Source organism: Haliotis rubra, unplaced genomic scaffold (genome assembly GCF_003918875.1).
Source record: "Haliotis rubra isolate DU_JTF1 unplaced genomic scaffold, ASM391887v1 Scf149, whole genome shotgun sequence".
NCBI classification, from domain to species: domain Eukaryota; kingdom Metazoa; phylum Mollusca; class Gastropoda; order Lepetellida; family Haliotidae; genus Haliotis; species Haliotis rubra.
Genome location: NW_025765436.1, coordinates 399,307 through 415,748, shown reverse-complemented (window position 1 = coordinate 415,748; position 16,442 = coordinate 399,307). Strand labels below are relative to the sequence as shown.

Genomic DNA, 16,442 nt, shown 5'->3' with positions numbered 1-16,442 from the left:
CCTGGATAATGTTGTCCTACCATGTTCATGAATTCATTGAGAAACAACAGGAAACTGTGAATGTTCAGCAATGGTTTATGTGAGACTTCCTTCATTTTCATGCACCCAAATACAAAGTTAACAGGAACAACAAACTGAGGATTATATATACATCAAAGCAGACAATAGGTGTGTCTGACAGACCAGAATACAAAACAGAGTACTCTCAGAGACCATCTTCAGTAAAACTTATATTCAACAATCTTCAGAGTACATTCATCCGCAATATTCACCACATCATTCAAAATGCTGAAAAGTATTTCCAGTTCTTACCCAATGTCATATTAAAATGAAACAATGCATGGATTCTGGTTTCCTTTAACCATTTCATATTCCTAGGATCACAGGTCTAAGAATAACACCAGTGTTGAATGCACAAAGCGTAACAAACAAGGGGGATCTTGTAAAAACTAAGCTAAGCAGGTTCATCTACAATAAATTATTATAATGTACAGACACTCTAAACGTAGAAATTAAAAGAGAATGCAGGAGATATTTCAGGTACATGATACATGTACAGTGCTAATAAAGAGGGATTCTTTCATATCATGAGTCAGTTTGAATGCAGGAGAGTGATGCACAGCCTCATGCCAGAAAGCAATCTTAGCATTACATCTCTTGTAAGCTGAAGTTATAGCACACAAGTTATTTATCCTTATAGCAGTAAGATTGCTTTGTGGAAATGGGAGCAGGTCGATTAGCATTTTGATACAAATGTTCACATGACCCAAAATGAGATGGTGTAACTTGAAAATACCCCATATATACTGAACCATGTAAACAATATATTGTCATATTGCATGCATATGAGTGAGTATGGCATATAAGTGTGTAGATAGCAGAAGTTTTGTGTAGAAAATTACTGTTACATTTAACCGAATGAAAGTTAATCTCAATCGTCCACATCCCCAACATGATAAATGGGTTATGATTGAATAAATGGTGAATTTGTGTCTTATCTGTGTACCTAATTTTGTTAGGAGAACTGCCTCCTGGTTGAGACTAAAAAATAGCTAAAACAAGTATATTTAGTGCTATATTATGCAAAATCAGTGAAATAAATTAGTCAAAGAAGGACATTAGTTCTGTTCTATCGAAACTATATATCTGTTGTACATTGAACCATAAAATGTTAAAAAATGCATGGATTAAGCAAACTTTCTATTTAGTATAAGGGAGATAACTCTAATGTCAAATTAAAGTTCCATCATGTTCTTCATCACGTTCATCTCAAGTAATAAATGATAACATTCTAACAAGTGCAACCATTTGAAAGATTGAAACTATGAACATTCAAAACTTGAAACCTTTTAATAAAACTTCAGAGAAATATCTTTTTGAATCCAAAATGTTTGACAAACCTTCTCCACATGCTTTCAAAGTCACATTCATGATGGAGGTGCACGACTCTTGAGATTAAGATACAATACACTTGTTTTAAACTGAACAATCTTTACAAGTGATCTTGCATCATAATGTAGGCATTGTTTATCATGTTCATTCATATGTATAATGAGACATTGCTGTTATCGTCAGTATCATATGATTGTCTAAAAATAACAGCAGACTTTTTTGGTTTACATGCTGTGTTCTACAGCTAGTACTTATTTTCATTTGTGAAGTCAGTATTTGTTACATTCACTTTTGCAAAGCAGTTTTAATTGCACTTAATTTCACTTTGTGAAACTGTGCATTAAATAGGACATACAATTATACCATAGAATGTTTTTGAAACATAAAAGTTTTGAAAATAGACACTATGCAAAGTTTCCAAGACAGATGAAGTACATGTATGTTATTTATGAGTAGCTGTTTCTCACACGTGAGCATCTCGACATTCAGAACAAATTCCATGAGAGATACCTATTGTGTTTCCACCATCTTCAAGAGACAGACTTAGTAGACATACAAGCTAAATAAATGTTTTATGGCATGCCTCAAACAATGCCCACTCTTAGCTGGCTCAGTTCTCACAATTATATCACACAATAGTCATGATACATGATGTCAGCCACAATATCTAGTGGAATATTAATTGTTACCGTTGTTACAAGGTTCACAACATACTTAATTATGTATCCTGGTGTGAGTCATCTTCTGTATGAAATCCTGACTAGGTCAAGTACCTCATTCATGTAAATCAAAACGTGTTAACTGAAATTCATATCTGAACTGCACAATGCCAACTTTAGATGTAATAACATCAAGTAGAAGGAAACAAACAATAACCAACTGTCATCACAAAGTAACATTATCTTACATTATTGGTCACCAAACTTGCAGAATTTGGACAAAACTAACTGAAGTTAAGCAAACACTGAAAGTCAGTATCTTTGAATACACAACACTCTTGCCAAACCTTGTCAATTGATGAAGTTGAAGACAGAAATATTTTTCTGCAGTGAAGACATAGCACACAATTTAATAAATAACCCCAAATATTCATGATACCTTACTTTATTTGTTAAGTATTTGGTGTGTAATCCATAGTTCAAGACAAGACCTGGCCTCACAGGGATATTGTGCTGCATGATCAGGTGTCTATTTTTGGTGTATGTCTGTAATCATTGACCAATGAAATAGTGAGTGAGTATGGTTTTATGGTGCTTTTAGCAATATCCCAGCAAGGGGGACACCAGAAATGGGCTTCACACATTGTACCCATGTGGGGAATCGAACCCGGGTCTTCGGCGTGAAGAGCCAACACTTTAACCACTGGGCTACCCCACCACCCCTGATAAATGAAATAAGAGCCTGGGTATGTGTAATATTGGCGTTAGCATCAACTGCTAGAAATTCAACTTGAGTATACAAACTGTGGTTTGAATGACTTCAAGCCAATTTGATTTTGCGGACCACGGGCCAGAGCCTAGTTTCCCAATAAAAATACTGACCTGCCAATACAGGTAAGCATGATAAGGTTTCAGCTAAGCCAAAATGTTACATAACCTCAACATATACAGACACAAACGGTTGATACTGGGTGTGGATGAAATGTGCTGCAAATAATAAAGTCATGAATGGTGAAAAAACCCACAAGACAGCATGACTTGACAGCTGTTTGACAAAAGGCGAGTGCTCCACTGCACCTTCTTGAGTGCATGTCCTAAACATTGGACGTCCTGTCTTTACTGTATCTGTTGTGGATGTCAAGTCTTCACTGTATCTGTGGTGGAAATCAAGTCTTCACTGTATCTGTGGTAGTAGTGAGGTGGATGTCAAGTCTTCGCTGTATCTGTGGTGGACGTCAAGTCTTTACTGTATCTGTAGCTGCAGTGAGGTGGATGTCAAGTCTTCACTGAATCTGCGGTAGTAGTGAGGTGCACACCAAGTCTTCACTGAATCTGTGGTAGTAGTGAGGTGGATGTCAAGTCTTCGCTGTATCTGTGGTGGACGTCAAGTCTTTACTGTATCTGTAGCAGCATTGAGGTGGACGTCAAGTCTTCACTGAATCTGCGGTAGTAGTGAGGTGCACACCAAGTCTTCACTGAATCTGCAGTAGTAGTGAGGTCGACGTCAAGTCTTCACTGTATCTGTAGCAGCAGTAAGGTTCATAGTCACTGTATCTTTATGTTATCTTCATTGTATCTCCTGAATTTCCTGTACCTCTTGAATCTCTTGTATCTCCTGAATGGATGTCTCTTCTTCTCCTGGGTTCACAATCTGTAAAATTACAACTGTCTGCTGACCATCGGGTCCCTCAATGGAATGGGGTATGGTCAATGTCCCTCCCTCCCCTTCAGAAGCAATGATGGTGTTGGACAGATTCTGTAATGCCTCTGCTGCCACCTGCGGCAGATACCCGTCCCCATCAGTCTGAATCTCCGCCACTGTGTACTGTTGTTCTCCGTCCGCCCCCTCAGTCGTCACAACTGTTGTCTCCACGTGGTCGATCGCCTGAACAATACTGGCTATGTTTGGTTTGATGTCAACCTGCCCTTCATTGTCTGCATGTTCTTGCTGGAGCTGGGTCAGGAAATCAGGTTGATGATCAAACACGCTGCTGATTTCCGGATGCTTACGCTTATAGTGACGGACAATGGTGTGCTTGTGACTACAACGCTCGTTACAAATATCACAAACGTACACAACACCACTGTGGAATGTCTGTACATGCTTCTTGAGCTGGTATGGACGACAAAATTTCTTGTCACAAAATTCACAGTTAAGTTTGTTTGTCATTGTGTGTTCGAGACGATGGCGATTCAGCTGATCCGGATACTTGAACATCTTGTGACAGAAGTCACACATGAACGTCTTCTCCTTTGTATGAGAGTACATGTGAGTCTTGAGATTGCCCTTCTGTCTGAACGTCTTCTGGCACGTCCCACACTGGTACAGCTGGATCTGTCTGCTATGGAACTGCTTTAGATGAGCTGCCAGACCAGTCTTTGAGTGCAGGATCTTGCCACAGTCGGCACACTGGAACTGATAGGCACGCTGATGGACTGTCTTAATGTGTTCTCGGAGATATGCTGGGTAATGGAATTTCTTCTGACAATGAGGACATTCATTCTGCTTCTCTCCATGAATTTTCATGTGTTTGTTCAGATTGCTCGAGCTGACAAATGTTCGCCCACAGAGATGGCACACCAAGTTCTCTTTGATGAATATTCTATCCCTTTTCCTGACAATTCTCACCGTGGTGCCATCTGGCAGCTTACAGACATGGTTATTCAGGTAGTCCTTGCGGTAGAAAACCTTGTTGCAATACTCACACTCAAACTGAGGCTTTTCATGGATGGTTTGATGCCTCTGCAGATATTTCTCAGTGCGGAAGGTTTTCATGCACAGGTCACAAGAAAATGGATTATCTTCATCTACCACAGTTTCCTGACAAGTGTGAGTCGTCAAGGTGCCAATTTTGATGAATCTTTTCCCACATTTTTCACACTTAAATGGATGAGAGTGTTCATGGTGATGATCTCGATAGGCTTTTGCTTCTGTAAAAACTGAATGACAAATGCTACACTCCACTTCAGTATTTGTCTCAAGATGATGTTGAGCAAAGCATAAATGTTCATGTAACTTCTGCTCTTCTTTCCGACTGAAAGATTTATCACATCTTGAACAGGAGAAGGCACCTTTATGACTTTCCTCATGGCGACGGAGATAGTTGATACTCGCAAAAGTCTTTCCACATTCCTGACACGGGAACTGCACGCTAGCGCCATCATGAACAACAGTGCCTTCACAAACATGTTTTTCCAAGTGTTCAATTTTAAAGAAAGCCACTCTACACTTCTCACAGCTATAGTTGGCACAGTTGAGATAGTGATTTTCCAGACCAAGCTTGGTTGCAAATGTTTTCTTACAGTTTTTGCAGTCATAGATTTTATATTGATCAGCCAGGTCAGGCCTACATCTAAGAACATGTCGTTGTAGTGAATCCTTTCTAGAGAAGGTCTTGTCACATCCCTGACATTTGAAGATATCTGTATGCATAGCCATGTGGCGATACAAATACTTCAGACTACGGAAACACTGTTTGCAGATTTCACACTCATGATTGTCAACAATTTCATCTCCATTTTCTGCCTGACACACATGATCAAGCAGCAGATGTCGGCGTGAAAACTTTTTATTGCACTTTTCACAAGCCCAGGATGAAGAATGAACAGAATAATGGCGTTTAACATATTCTGGTTTGGAGAAGACTTTGCCACATTCTCCACAGGAGTAGCATCCGTTCTTGTCTGTAGTAATGATATCATCACTTACAGGATGATGCACACAGGAGTGGTTTTGATAGGATTCGTATCTGGCAAACTGTTTTTCACAACCGTCACACTTGAATTTTGTTGTATGTTTGGGCAGGTGTAACATAACATACTTCTTCTGGGAGAACTTCTTCTCACAAACCCCACATTGGAAGGCATTACCCACTTGGCGGATTTGTTTCTCTAGCTCTTTCATTTCTTCATTGTTACGGACTCTGCCGTGTTTAGGAGGTCGACCTCTTCTCTTTGGTACTGGTTTGATTACTTCCTCTTTAGCCTGATCAGGTTCCTCTTCCTGATTCTCTTCTGTCTTTTCCTCAGCATCATCTGCAATGTTGGCCTTGTCCTCTTCAACATTCTCATCTCCAGTTGGTAGAGTCCTTTCTGCTTCATCCTTCACAGGTTCAGATTCCACTGGTGCTTCAGATTCAGCTGGTATTTCAGATTCTGTCGGTGGTTCAGGTTCAACTAGAGCTTTCGTCTCATCCACAAAGGTTTCTGCTGTAACTGCAGATTTTTCTTCACCAGGTACAATTTCACTTTTGACATCCTGACTAGCAACCTCTTCCACCTTCTCTCCTTTTACCCCAGATTCAGCAGGATCGTTTATCATTATTTCTCCAGGCTCTGCATTTTCTTCCTCTTCCTCCTCCATAGCCTCCTCTGCCACTTTATGAACCTCTTCAGCATCCTTCCTTGGTCTGCCTCTCCTCCGCATTGGAGATACAGCCTCGACAACTGGTTCTACCACTGGATGTTTCCTTGGTCTCCCCCTCTTCTTCTTAACTTCAGGTATGAGAATCTTCACTGGACTTTTAGCTGGACTCTCCTCTTCTTCAGACTCAGACTCATTCTTCCGTTTCTTAAACAGTGAAGTTGGATTGATTCCCTTTAGGTTTCCAGTTGTTCTGATACCTTTGAGTGAACGTCTTGGCTGAACTCGGGTAGGGGAGAACCCTGCAGCATCGTGTGAACTAACTGCACGAGGACTCACTGCCACGGGGGACTTCAGTGTGCTTTCCTCAGCTTCTTCCTCCCCCTCCTCCCCTGGTTCAACAACATCTTCCATCTCCTCCTCCTCCTCCTCTTCTTCTATCTCATCCTCACTTTCAACCTTCCTTTTCCTTCCCTCCTTCTTCTCCGACGACCTTTCCTACCTGAAGTTTTCCGAGAACCTTCATCTCCATTGGCAGGCAGTTCACTTGATGCCGCTAGAGTCTTCGCATTCTCTAGGGTGACACCATGTTGGCCCATGAGATGAGTCTGAAGGATATCTGGCCTGTACGTGTAGTAGTTGCACTGAGGACACTTAACCTTGTAGCCAACATGTCTCTTCATGTGTCGATTGTAGTTACTCACTGTCTGGAAGCCAACCTTGCAAATCTTACAGGTATACACACCCTTGAATGTTTTCTTTTCCACTGTGGGCATGATATGTTCTCGGATGTGATAGGCCAGCTGGCTTTGATCCTCAAATGATTTTGAACAGCGTTGACACTTAAATCCATAGATCCCCAAATAGTCTGCACTAGCAGGTTCTCCATCTTCGTCCTCATCGGCTTCCTCTCGCTCATCCAGAGACTGCTTCACTTCAGAGAAGAAATTTTCTATGGCATCATTTTGACCCATATCCCCTTTCTCATTGGTATGTGACTTGGATCGTGCTGGCAAGACCCGTGTCCTGACACTTCTGCGGGAGGAAGGTGATGGTGTGGCCAACACCGACTCTTCTTGCACTGTCAGCTTCTGTCCCAGCATTGCTGTAATGAAGACAAACACTGATTTTGATGCAGTATAAACATGTGCAGTATCATGTATTCCGTATCACAATAAAACTATTGTCTCTCAAACCCTACAGATATGTTTTAATTATTGGAGATATAGTCAAGATTAATGATAATAAGGGGATAGGTATAACAGTTTGTCATATGTAGCATTGGGAGACATAAAAGTGCTCTGTAATTCATAGTATTTGAATCCCTTAATCTACCATTTTCATCACATGGACCATAACATGATTCTTTGTCTTCTATTTCAAACATTGTTTTTTTTCCACTAGGTTCATCTCACGTACATATGGTGCTGCCATCAGGCTGGGGTGACTTGCCCATCTTCTTGGCATAGTGGGAAGCATACCACACTTTGAGTGGACTTCCAGCCTCCACAGCTTTGGTGGTATTGAAGAAGATGTTGGTTGCCAGCTGGTACGCCATGCAGTTCTGTTCCTCCTCTGTCCTGGCAACCTCCACCAGGCACATCCAGTTACACTCATTCTCGTCACTTGCGTCCAGGCATACAGCACTGCCATCTTTTTCTTTTGAGAGGATCTACAAACAAACAATGATGACAGAGTCATCCATTTCTATGGATATCCTGTCACAAAGCACAGAGACTCATTACCCAGAACAAAGAAGCAGTGTGCACTTGATTTTGTATTCTTTGCTCCCTGGGGAGAATACAACCCAAGTACATATGTAGTCAGGGCTACAGATAAGGGCTGTATCGACGTATGTACGGCTAAATAATATGCATGATACGGTAGGAAATAATTTAGAAAACGTAGCAGATACGCATCACAGCAATGGTGTACGGTCTCAGAATCATTTACAGAAGTATTTATCTGAAAAAGTATTATTTTATTGTTTATTGCCCCATTTACACAAGAGTAGCAATGTTGTGATGCGTATATGAAACAAAACACAAGATTACTGATACTGCATTAAATTCCATTCAGTACTCGAAATGTACTCTTAAGGTTTTCCAGTACTCCTATATTACAAAAATAAGGAGTATGTACTCCTGATGTTGAAAAATTATCTGGAGCCCTGTGTAGTAATATGTAAGGTTGACAGTCACTTTACCATCTCATCTTACTGGGGTTGGTGGGGTAACCGAGTGGTTAAAGTGTTTGCTCATCACGCCGAAGACCCGGGTTCGATTCCCCACATGGGTACGATGAGTGAAGCCCATTTCTGGTGTCATACGCCATGATATTGCTGGAATATTGCTAAAAGCAGCGTAAAACATCACTCACTCACTCATCACTGCTGGGTATTCTTACATTCTGACCTTGGAGTATCTGGACCCACCTTGAGAACAAACAAGTCCTCATTCCCGATCTCATGCGTTGTCCGCCTAGCCTCAAATGGTCCAAACTGAGTTTTGCTGGGCAGATTCTCTCTGGTGTAGATGCCGACACTGCCATCAGTGTAAGTCTGCACCAACAAGCTGCTTGGTACAGTCAGACGGGCTCTGAAACACAAACACCACATGTATTTACAATCCCTGTCTTGACTCCATGGGCATATCTTATCAAAGGGATTACAGAGAATCAAGAAAGTTATGCCTGCTTCCTCTCATTTGTCTTTTACATGTTCACTGAACCTCCAAAATTGAAGCATTAAAAGTCTTAAGTAATACTTGATTAAACTGATAAATTAGCTTAAAATCTTTGTAACCAGACTTAACCCCTGTATAGCTGTTACCAGCAGGGTTTTAGGCTGACTAACATGAGTGGGGATCAAGGGAACCCCAATATTTAATTTACATAAAGGAAACATGAGGACCCCGGGAAGTAACAGTAATGACAGAATGTAGTGTAGTGTACTGTAAGATTTGATAATTACTTAATTAGTGAATAATTTCTCTTTATATATCTTGCTAAGGATGTGTAAAACTGAATATTATTCTGAGCCCCTAGGGACAAATCGCATTTTTTATATGTCCATTCTAAACATTTGTGCCTACTGGACATATATTTCAGTATCGTATAAACTCCTGTACATGTACCATCACTCTGCAACAATTACGTAATGTCTTGGCCTATGAGCTAGAGTTAATTTCCATCCCCTTTCTGTCTAAAATCAGCTGCACTGTGAGGAGATCAATTTCATTAACCTCAGACCCTAGTTCAAGCTTCCACTAACCAAAGAACTGGGGATACCCATTTCAAGTCTGAACATCCTTCCATCAGACCAATCACATGGTCGCTTACCAGATTGGGAAAGTTACAGACATAGTATTTTGCCTAATCATGCAACCTTTGGAAGGTTAAGACAGGGTCTGTACATTGTCAATATCATGTCTCATGGTTCACAGAGTTAAATATTTGTACGCTTTGCATTGCACATGGGAAGTACTGCTATATAATCAAATCCATCTATTAGATATTCCAGAATATTTCCTTTGAACAGTTTTCAAAATGTAATAGAGGTGTAGTTTGAAATAGAGGTTACCAGTTTATATTTCAGTTTATACTGGTACTGTATAGCCTGGGGCAGCTGCTTTTTGATTGGCTAATTTCTTGTAAGCCATTTTATGGGTTTGGACTAATTTTGTTTTATGATTTATAATTTATAATTCTTGGCTTCAAAACATGTCGTTAAACACCACAACAGCAGTAAGAACTGCACATAACCGTACCAGCAGACACCCTTGAGGATCAACTCACTTTGTTTCGTTGCTAGTTCCTGGCGCTGCCTCCTCCAGTCCCAGCTCTGGGCACACCTCTGTCTCATGGCCGCCACCACACACGTCACATTCTGCTCCTGTAACCATGGCAACTCAGTATACATGTGTCACAGTGGGATCTAGTCATCTGGCTTTAATAGTAGCTGGAGTGTGGATGATTGTTTTATATTAAAGTCAGCGATATTTCCACAGCTGTCATTGGTCAAGTTGACTGACTGAGTTTGGTTTTACGCCGCTTTTAGCAATATTCCAGCAACATCACGGCGGGGGACACCAGAAATGGGTTTCACACATTGTACCCATGTGGGGATTTGAACCCGGGTCTTCGGCGTAACGAGCCAACGCTTTAACCACTAGGCTACCCCACCGCCCTTGGTCAAGTTGAGGTGATTGATGGCATGAGTGACAACAACTAACAACCTGTGTTATCAAACAGAAGTATGTGTTAAAAGGTTAAATAAATACTTTTTAGACAATAGCATAATGGCCTATTCTGACCAGGAAACCCACAAGAACTGAAACATTAAAGTTTATTACCTTGCTGATCCATAGTAACTTTGTGGCTAAGGAGTACAGAACATCAGGCAGTCTTTCATGGGGTGAACTGAAAAATAATAATGCCCATGTTGACATAGTAATATCCAGTAAAAGGCAAGAAATTAAAAACAGGTGAGTGTTTATTTGCTGTTTAACGTTATAATGATCAACACCCAACTTGATTATGGTGCCCTTTCAGTAATCAAGTCGAGGCCAGACAGTCCAGTTATTGGTATTATCATGATTATAATCAACATCGTTGGTGTACATTAACATACCATGAACAGAGTCTCAAAGTCTGACCACCTGACACATAATGTCGATTATATACAAGCATAGGTTGCTGGGGATGAATTCTAGCCCGGAATTCTAACATGTTAACAACAGCTTAAGTTGAGAAAATGTCAGAAATAATTTGCTACTACTCCTACATACAAAATACTCAGATCTACTAAACACCTCTTATTGTCATGAGTAAAAGATATTCAATCCTGATGTTTCTTTCCTCTGTAATCACGGGCATTCAGCATCCTATACAATTTTTGAAAGCATTACTACTGATATTCATGAAAAGTCTTTCTTCATTATTCATTACATTTGTTGATTTACCATAACAGTTTATGGACCATTTAATTGTAGAACCGATAACCAAGTTTTAGGTGAATAGTGCTTATGTAACCGATCTGAGGCAAATCTGTATGTTACTTATGATATACCAGGCCCTGATTTCTCGAAACAAACTTAAGTTTTTACTCAAATTTCAAACTAAGTTTGACAATTTGAAACGGCTGAATTTGCTTAAACAACTTAAGTAATATATCCACCAAACTCAAATTGTCTACTATGTTGTAGTGTAATAATGATTTCAGTTCATTCTGGGAAATGCATTTTCCTGCGCTTTCTCAAATTTGAGTAAAAACTCTAACTTAAGTCAAAACTCAGGCTTAAGTTTGTTTCGAGAAATCAGGGCCTGATACATAGATATGTCCAATGAAGAAAACTCATATTGACTTGCAGATAAATGTGAATTGGAAGAGATATTTTCAATATATTGTGTAACTTCCAGGGTCCAAATTCACAAAGCATTCGTAACGTAAGACTTATCGTAACGCTATATTATACCATTTGCTTACGAATGATGTTGTGCTACAAACGTTTTGGAGAGAGTCCCACGGCCTATATATAGTAAGATAGCCATGATATATATATTATGTAAGTCCTTACATGAAAGTCCATTGGTTCATTTAATAACAACAAACTAAAATCTGGTTCATTCAAGTGACTAAACATGCAAGCGTTAGGCAATATCAATATGACAACAGTACATCAATTTTGCAGTTCACATTTTATAACATGAACATGAAAATAATCTTATTCAACAGAATTAATGATCAAGAACAGTCAATGTTTTGTGTTCAATGTTTGTGTGTACTCAAGGTCATAGTGACCACTGATTCAACAACATATCATAAGTACTGTTTCATCTAGCATTAAATCTTACTGTATAGACACAATCAAGACACACACTTTATTGGGACAATTGTTGCATGATAATAATCTATTTCGTTTCCTCTCCATTTCGTTTCCTAAACATGCGACTTTTTGCGAGAGGTTAGTTAAGGAAGGGAACGGCAAACATGGTGGATGCGGATTGGCGCCAACGCCATATTGATGAGGTTAGTTTTTAGCCTCTGCTGTTGCTTGTAGTCCAATACCGGCTATAAGTACGTAACGATCTCATAGTGAACAACCCTAACAATACATATTGACGTATCGCATTTACCTTCTTGGTTGAAATGCCAGAATTCACGAATAAATAATATTTCAAAGTCCGTTTTCAGTTGAACAAAAAAGCAATGACGCCAAGTTGGAAGAAACCGTAGCGCATGCGCAATTGGTTGAATGTTCATGAAAATATACTTGCTGTCAACTACTGTTACTCTGTGTTAGAGATAATAATAAGACTTACTGTAAGTTGGAAACACGTTCTACTTTTCATTTATTTTATACTTAATATGTATATAGAAGACTATCATTTCATAATCCTTTGTGAAAAATGAACAGTTTCACTACGCATTACTTCATAAATATAGGAAAGCAAATATGAGTCTTACAACAAGCAAACCCTTGTGGGCAGTGCAGACAATGACTTCCGGTTTCGTATCAATAACAGGAATTTGGTTGAAATGTCAACAGAAACTGCTATTTCGATTTTTTCCGTTGAATGAATAAGGGTTTGTGGCTACATTTGCATCACACAGAGTGCTAAATTACTTAAACCGAGGAAGGAGTAAGTTCAGTAAAGAACGTTACGATGGAGTCTTGATGCAAGTGCCCCGGTGGAAGCCTTCAGAGTGAGTGTGATTTTATGCCGCTATTAAATTGGCCAAAACACACATTTATGACATCACAGTGACTACACATGTTCAGTTTCAAATAAGGCATTGTGTACCATTTGCTTGCTGCAGGTTTGTTGCATTTTGACGTTCCAATATATAGTTAATAGTAATAATAGTTTGAGTTGAGCAATATGTTTTTCACAGGAAAATGGATAAATTGTCATGTATGAATTTTATTAATTGTTATCATTGCTTTGTTGCAATTGCATTGACAGTCAACCTGATCATATAGTGAACATGGTCAAGATCATTATTATGTTTTTATGTTTTAACGTTTCAGATGACTGTCAAAGCGGAGACGATGTTTTGCTGAATATCTGTTTTTAACTGAACAGAATCTGCAGATCTTCAAGATGAAGAATAACTATGAATCAGTTCGTGTCATGGACATGGACACCTCGGGGGGTCTGTACCCGTCCTGCCAGGGGCTTCATGGGTCAAAACGCAGCAGCTGGAAATGGAAGCTGCAACTTATCAACCTATGTGGAATTATCTACTTTTTCTTTTACTCTACCACTGCTCTAGTAGTAGGAATAACTGTTGCCCTACCTGAGCTGTACAAAGACAAACCAGATGTGCTTTTCTACCGGGTTTTAGCAGGCTGGTATATATTTGCCATGCTTGTAGTCAATCATATTTGCATCATTCGTAGTTACAAGAGGTCTGTGGTGAACTCATCAACATGCACAGCTCTTTTAAACCAGACTGAAACAAGTGCAGAGGAGAAACGTTGGAAACAATGCTTCACATGTAACCAGCTAGTCCCACCACGAGCCAAACACTGCCCACTCTGTGACCGATGTGTTCTCAAAAGGGATCATCACTGCTTCTTTGCCGGATGCTGTATTGGCTTCCACAACCAGCGTTACTTTATTGTGTTCTGTTTGTATGGAACCCTTGGTGCTCTCTACAGTTTGTGCATTGCCATTGGGTACCTTGAAGTTCACTATGCCAAGCTATCATCCCAGGAATTTTACAATTATTTGTTACCATGGTTGTTATGGAGATGGTTTATTAGTGATATTACCATAGCAACCGTATCTATGGTTGTTTACAGCTACTGCTGTGTTGCAACCATGGCAGCATGTGCACATTACTTTCTGTGGCAGTGCATGCTCTTGTACACCGGTCAGAGTTCATATGAATATGTGAAAGGTATCAAGCTTTATAAAAGGCCGCTCTTTGAAAACATATCATCAGTATTTGGACCCATGTGGTTGCTGAATTTCATTTTTCCAATGCCTTTCCGTAACTCTGGAAATGGAATAGAATGGTATGTAAATTTAGATATGAAAGAGAGGTAATTATTATATGTTTCCACCTTCGTCATGATGTTTGACCTAATTGATACAAGGTTGTTTGTGATCACATTTCCATGGTTGAAGTAATAACAGTGTGTTATAAATTAGGGTGAGTGAGCCAGTGAGTTAGTTTTTTATGCCGCTTTTAGCAATATTCCATCAATATCATGGCGGGGGACACCAGAAATGGGCTTCAGACATTGTACCCATGTGGATATTCAAACCTGGGCCTTCAGCATGATGAGTGAAGGCTTTAAGCACTCGCATACTCTAGAAATAAGGTGGGGATGAAGGGTATCTTGAAGTGTACTGTAGGAACACATGGATCTTCAGACTCCTTAAGCATGCTTAACTTCAGGGTTAGGGTTATAAAGGACACTATATTTACATGCAAAATTTCGAGCATTGTTAAAGCTTAAAGTATGATTGTCATTGATTCATTTTAGCTCTTGTACTTACAGGCTTTGTCAACCAGTTATCCATTTCGGACACAAAACACAACATAAACATACTCTCTTTGAGTGACATTTTTAGAAGTTGGAGTGTCAGATAAGGACAAACGTTATGGATAAACAGCTTTTTTATTCTGGTGGTGCAAGGTTTTGATACAGATTCTGATTCTTGTATCATTGTCAAGCAGGTGGTGTGACGTTTTGATACAGAAACAGGTATCGGTTTCGAGCAGGTATACTAGAATCTTTATTGAAATGCGCACCACCTGAATAAAGAAGTTGTTCATCCATAAGTTGGTCCTTATACAACATAAACATGATAAATATAACTGATTCTTTGGGAAAAATGTAGTGCAATTCACTCACCTATTTAGTTCGTTTAATATGTGTAACAGTAACTCTTTGTGTGTCGTAATATGTTTAAAAAGCATCATGCTGAAAGATGTAAAAAGATTGTACTTGCTGTGACCCTGTCTGACACTTAGCACTTGTTAAAACAAGTGCTGGTCGCCTTGAAGTCAGTATGCTGAGCAGGGTATCTTAGTGGGATATCTTAGTGATTTTAGTTCAAACCAGTACAAGCAGTTACACACATGCATGAAACCAAGCACCTTGAGTAACTTCATTTTTGGTGAGTTAGCTCCCTTTGGCCATTTGTTTGTTATCTTATTTTCTGTTTTCAGGTTTGTTCTCTACATTTCTTACTGAACACCTGACATCAATCATGACTGAACACCCCAAACTTTTGCCATAGCCATTGTCTCATAGGTACCGGTAGTTGTCTCACTTTGTTTGAAGACATGCATGTCGTACAGGGACATATACATATGGCGTATATGTAACTGGGCATGACACAATGGAGAATTGTATTTATTTGGTATCATACAGATTGTTTTCCTGCTTTAATTTTGTCTATTATTTATGAACATTAAATATATATATTAACAATATTAACCATGTTTATTGATATATCAAAGTTTTCCTTTGAAAGGATTTCACAATATTGTGCTAATAACACTATGTGTGTGTAACTTGTTCAAGTTGTCTGGTGCGTTGCACAATCATAATATGCACAGTTGTCTGTTGCATGTGATTATCATAATTTGTGTGAATGCTAGTGAACACATACAATAATACCCATTCACCAGTCAAGTTAAAACTAGTTCTGAGCCGAGCCGAAATATGATGGCTTGCATTGATGGAATTAGTCCCTGATTATTGCTGCTAACCTCATTTCCTCTGAGGCCCACTCACTTCTGCCAGCAATGATGGAGTGCCTGGTTCCCTACGGAGTGGAAGACTGCCACTTGGTGGTGTAAAAAGACATCCACTACAAAAATGATTCATCATTTGCATAATTTTTACAAACACATTTATTTTTTTGATTTGGGGGAAATGTCATAATTTGTATTATTTGGCTTATACTGTACATGGTGTAGGTACCACACACATGCAGGTCACATTTATGAAGATCTCGTGAAGATCCGGGTTAGAATTGGTCTTCAGTAACCTATGCTTGTCAAA

General features: G+C 39.4%; 2 protein-coding genes across 4 annotated transcripts; one reads left to right on the top strand and one right to left on the bottom strand.

The window, feature by feature from the left end:
* Positions 1-3,188: 3,188 nt before the first annotated feature.
* On the bottom strand, positions 3,189-12,650 carry LOC124269967. The gene is made up of 7 exons (XM_046704966.1): positions 12,550-12,650; positions 10,767-10,833; positions 10,210-10,306; positions 8,849-9,011; positions 7,834-8,086; positions 6,861-7,519; positions 3,189-6,828 (listed from the first exon to the last, which is right to left on the bottom strand). Exons 2-7 carry the CDS (start codon positions 10,777-10,779, stop codon positions 3,619-3,621), a joined length of 4,395 nt encoding a protein of 1,464 aa, XP_046560922.1. The 5' UTR covers positions 10,780-10,833; positions 12,550-12,650; the 3' UTR covers positions 3,189-3,618.
* LOC124269993 (palmitoyltransferase ZDHHC22-like) lies at positions 12,396-16,232 on the top strand. Of its 3 annotated transcripts, none has more exons than XM_046705007.1 (2): positions 12,396-12,442; positions 13,446-16,232. In XM_046705007.1, the coding sequence occupies exon 2, from the start codon at positions 13,519-13,521 to the stop codon at positions 14,467-14,469; it is 951 nt and encodes a 316-aa protein (XP_046560963.1). In that variant the 5' UTR covers positions 12,396-12,442; positions 13,446-13,518; the 3' UTR covers positions 14,470-16,232. The 3 variants fall into 3 exon arrangements, with proteins under 3 accessions (XP_046560963.1, XP_046560962.1, XP_046560961.1); XM_046705006.1 differs by lacking the exon at positions 12,396-12,442 and adding an exon at positions 12,679-12,736; XM_046705005.1 differs by lacking the exon at positions 12,396-12,442 and adding an exon at positions 12,772-13,120.
* Positions 16,233-16,442: the final 210 nt, after the last annotated feature.

Coding starts and splice junctions, on each gene's coding strand:
- LOC124269967 (XM_046704966.1), bottom strand. Junction 9,012..10,209: donor GGAACTAGCAACGAAACAAA/GTGAGTTGATCC, acceptor TTTGTGTTTCAG/AGCCCGTCTGACTGTACCAA. Junction 8,087..8,848: donor AGGACTTGTTTGTTCTCAAG/GTGGGTCCAGAT, acceptor GTTTGTTTGTAG/ATCCTCTCAAAAGAAAAAGA.
- LOC124269993 (XM_046705007.1), top strand. CDS start 13,519: ATGAAGAATAACTATGAATCAGTTCGTGTCATGGACATGGACACCTCG.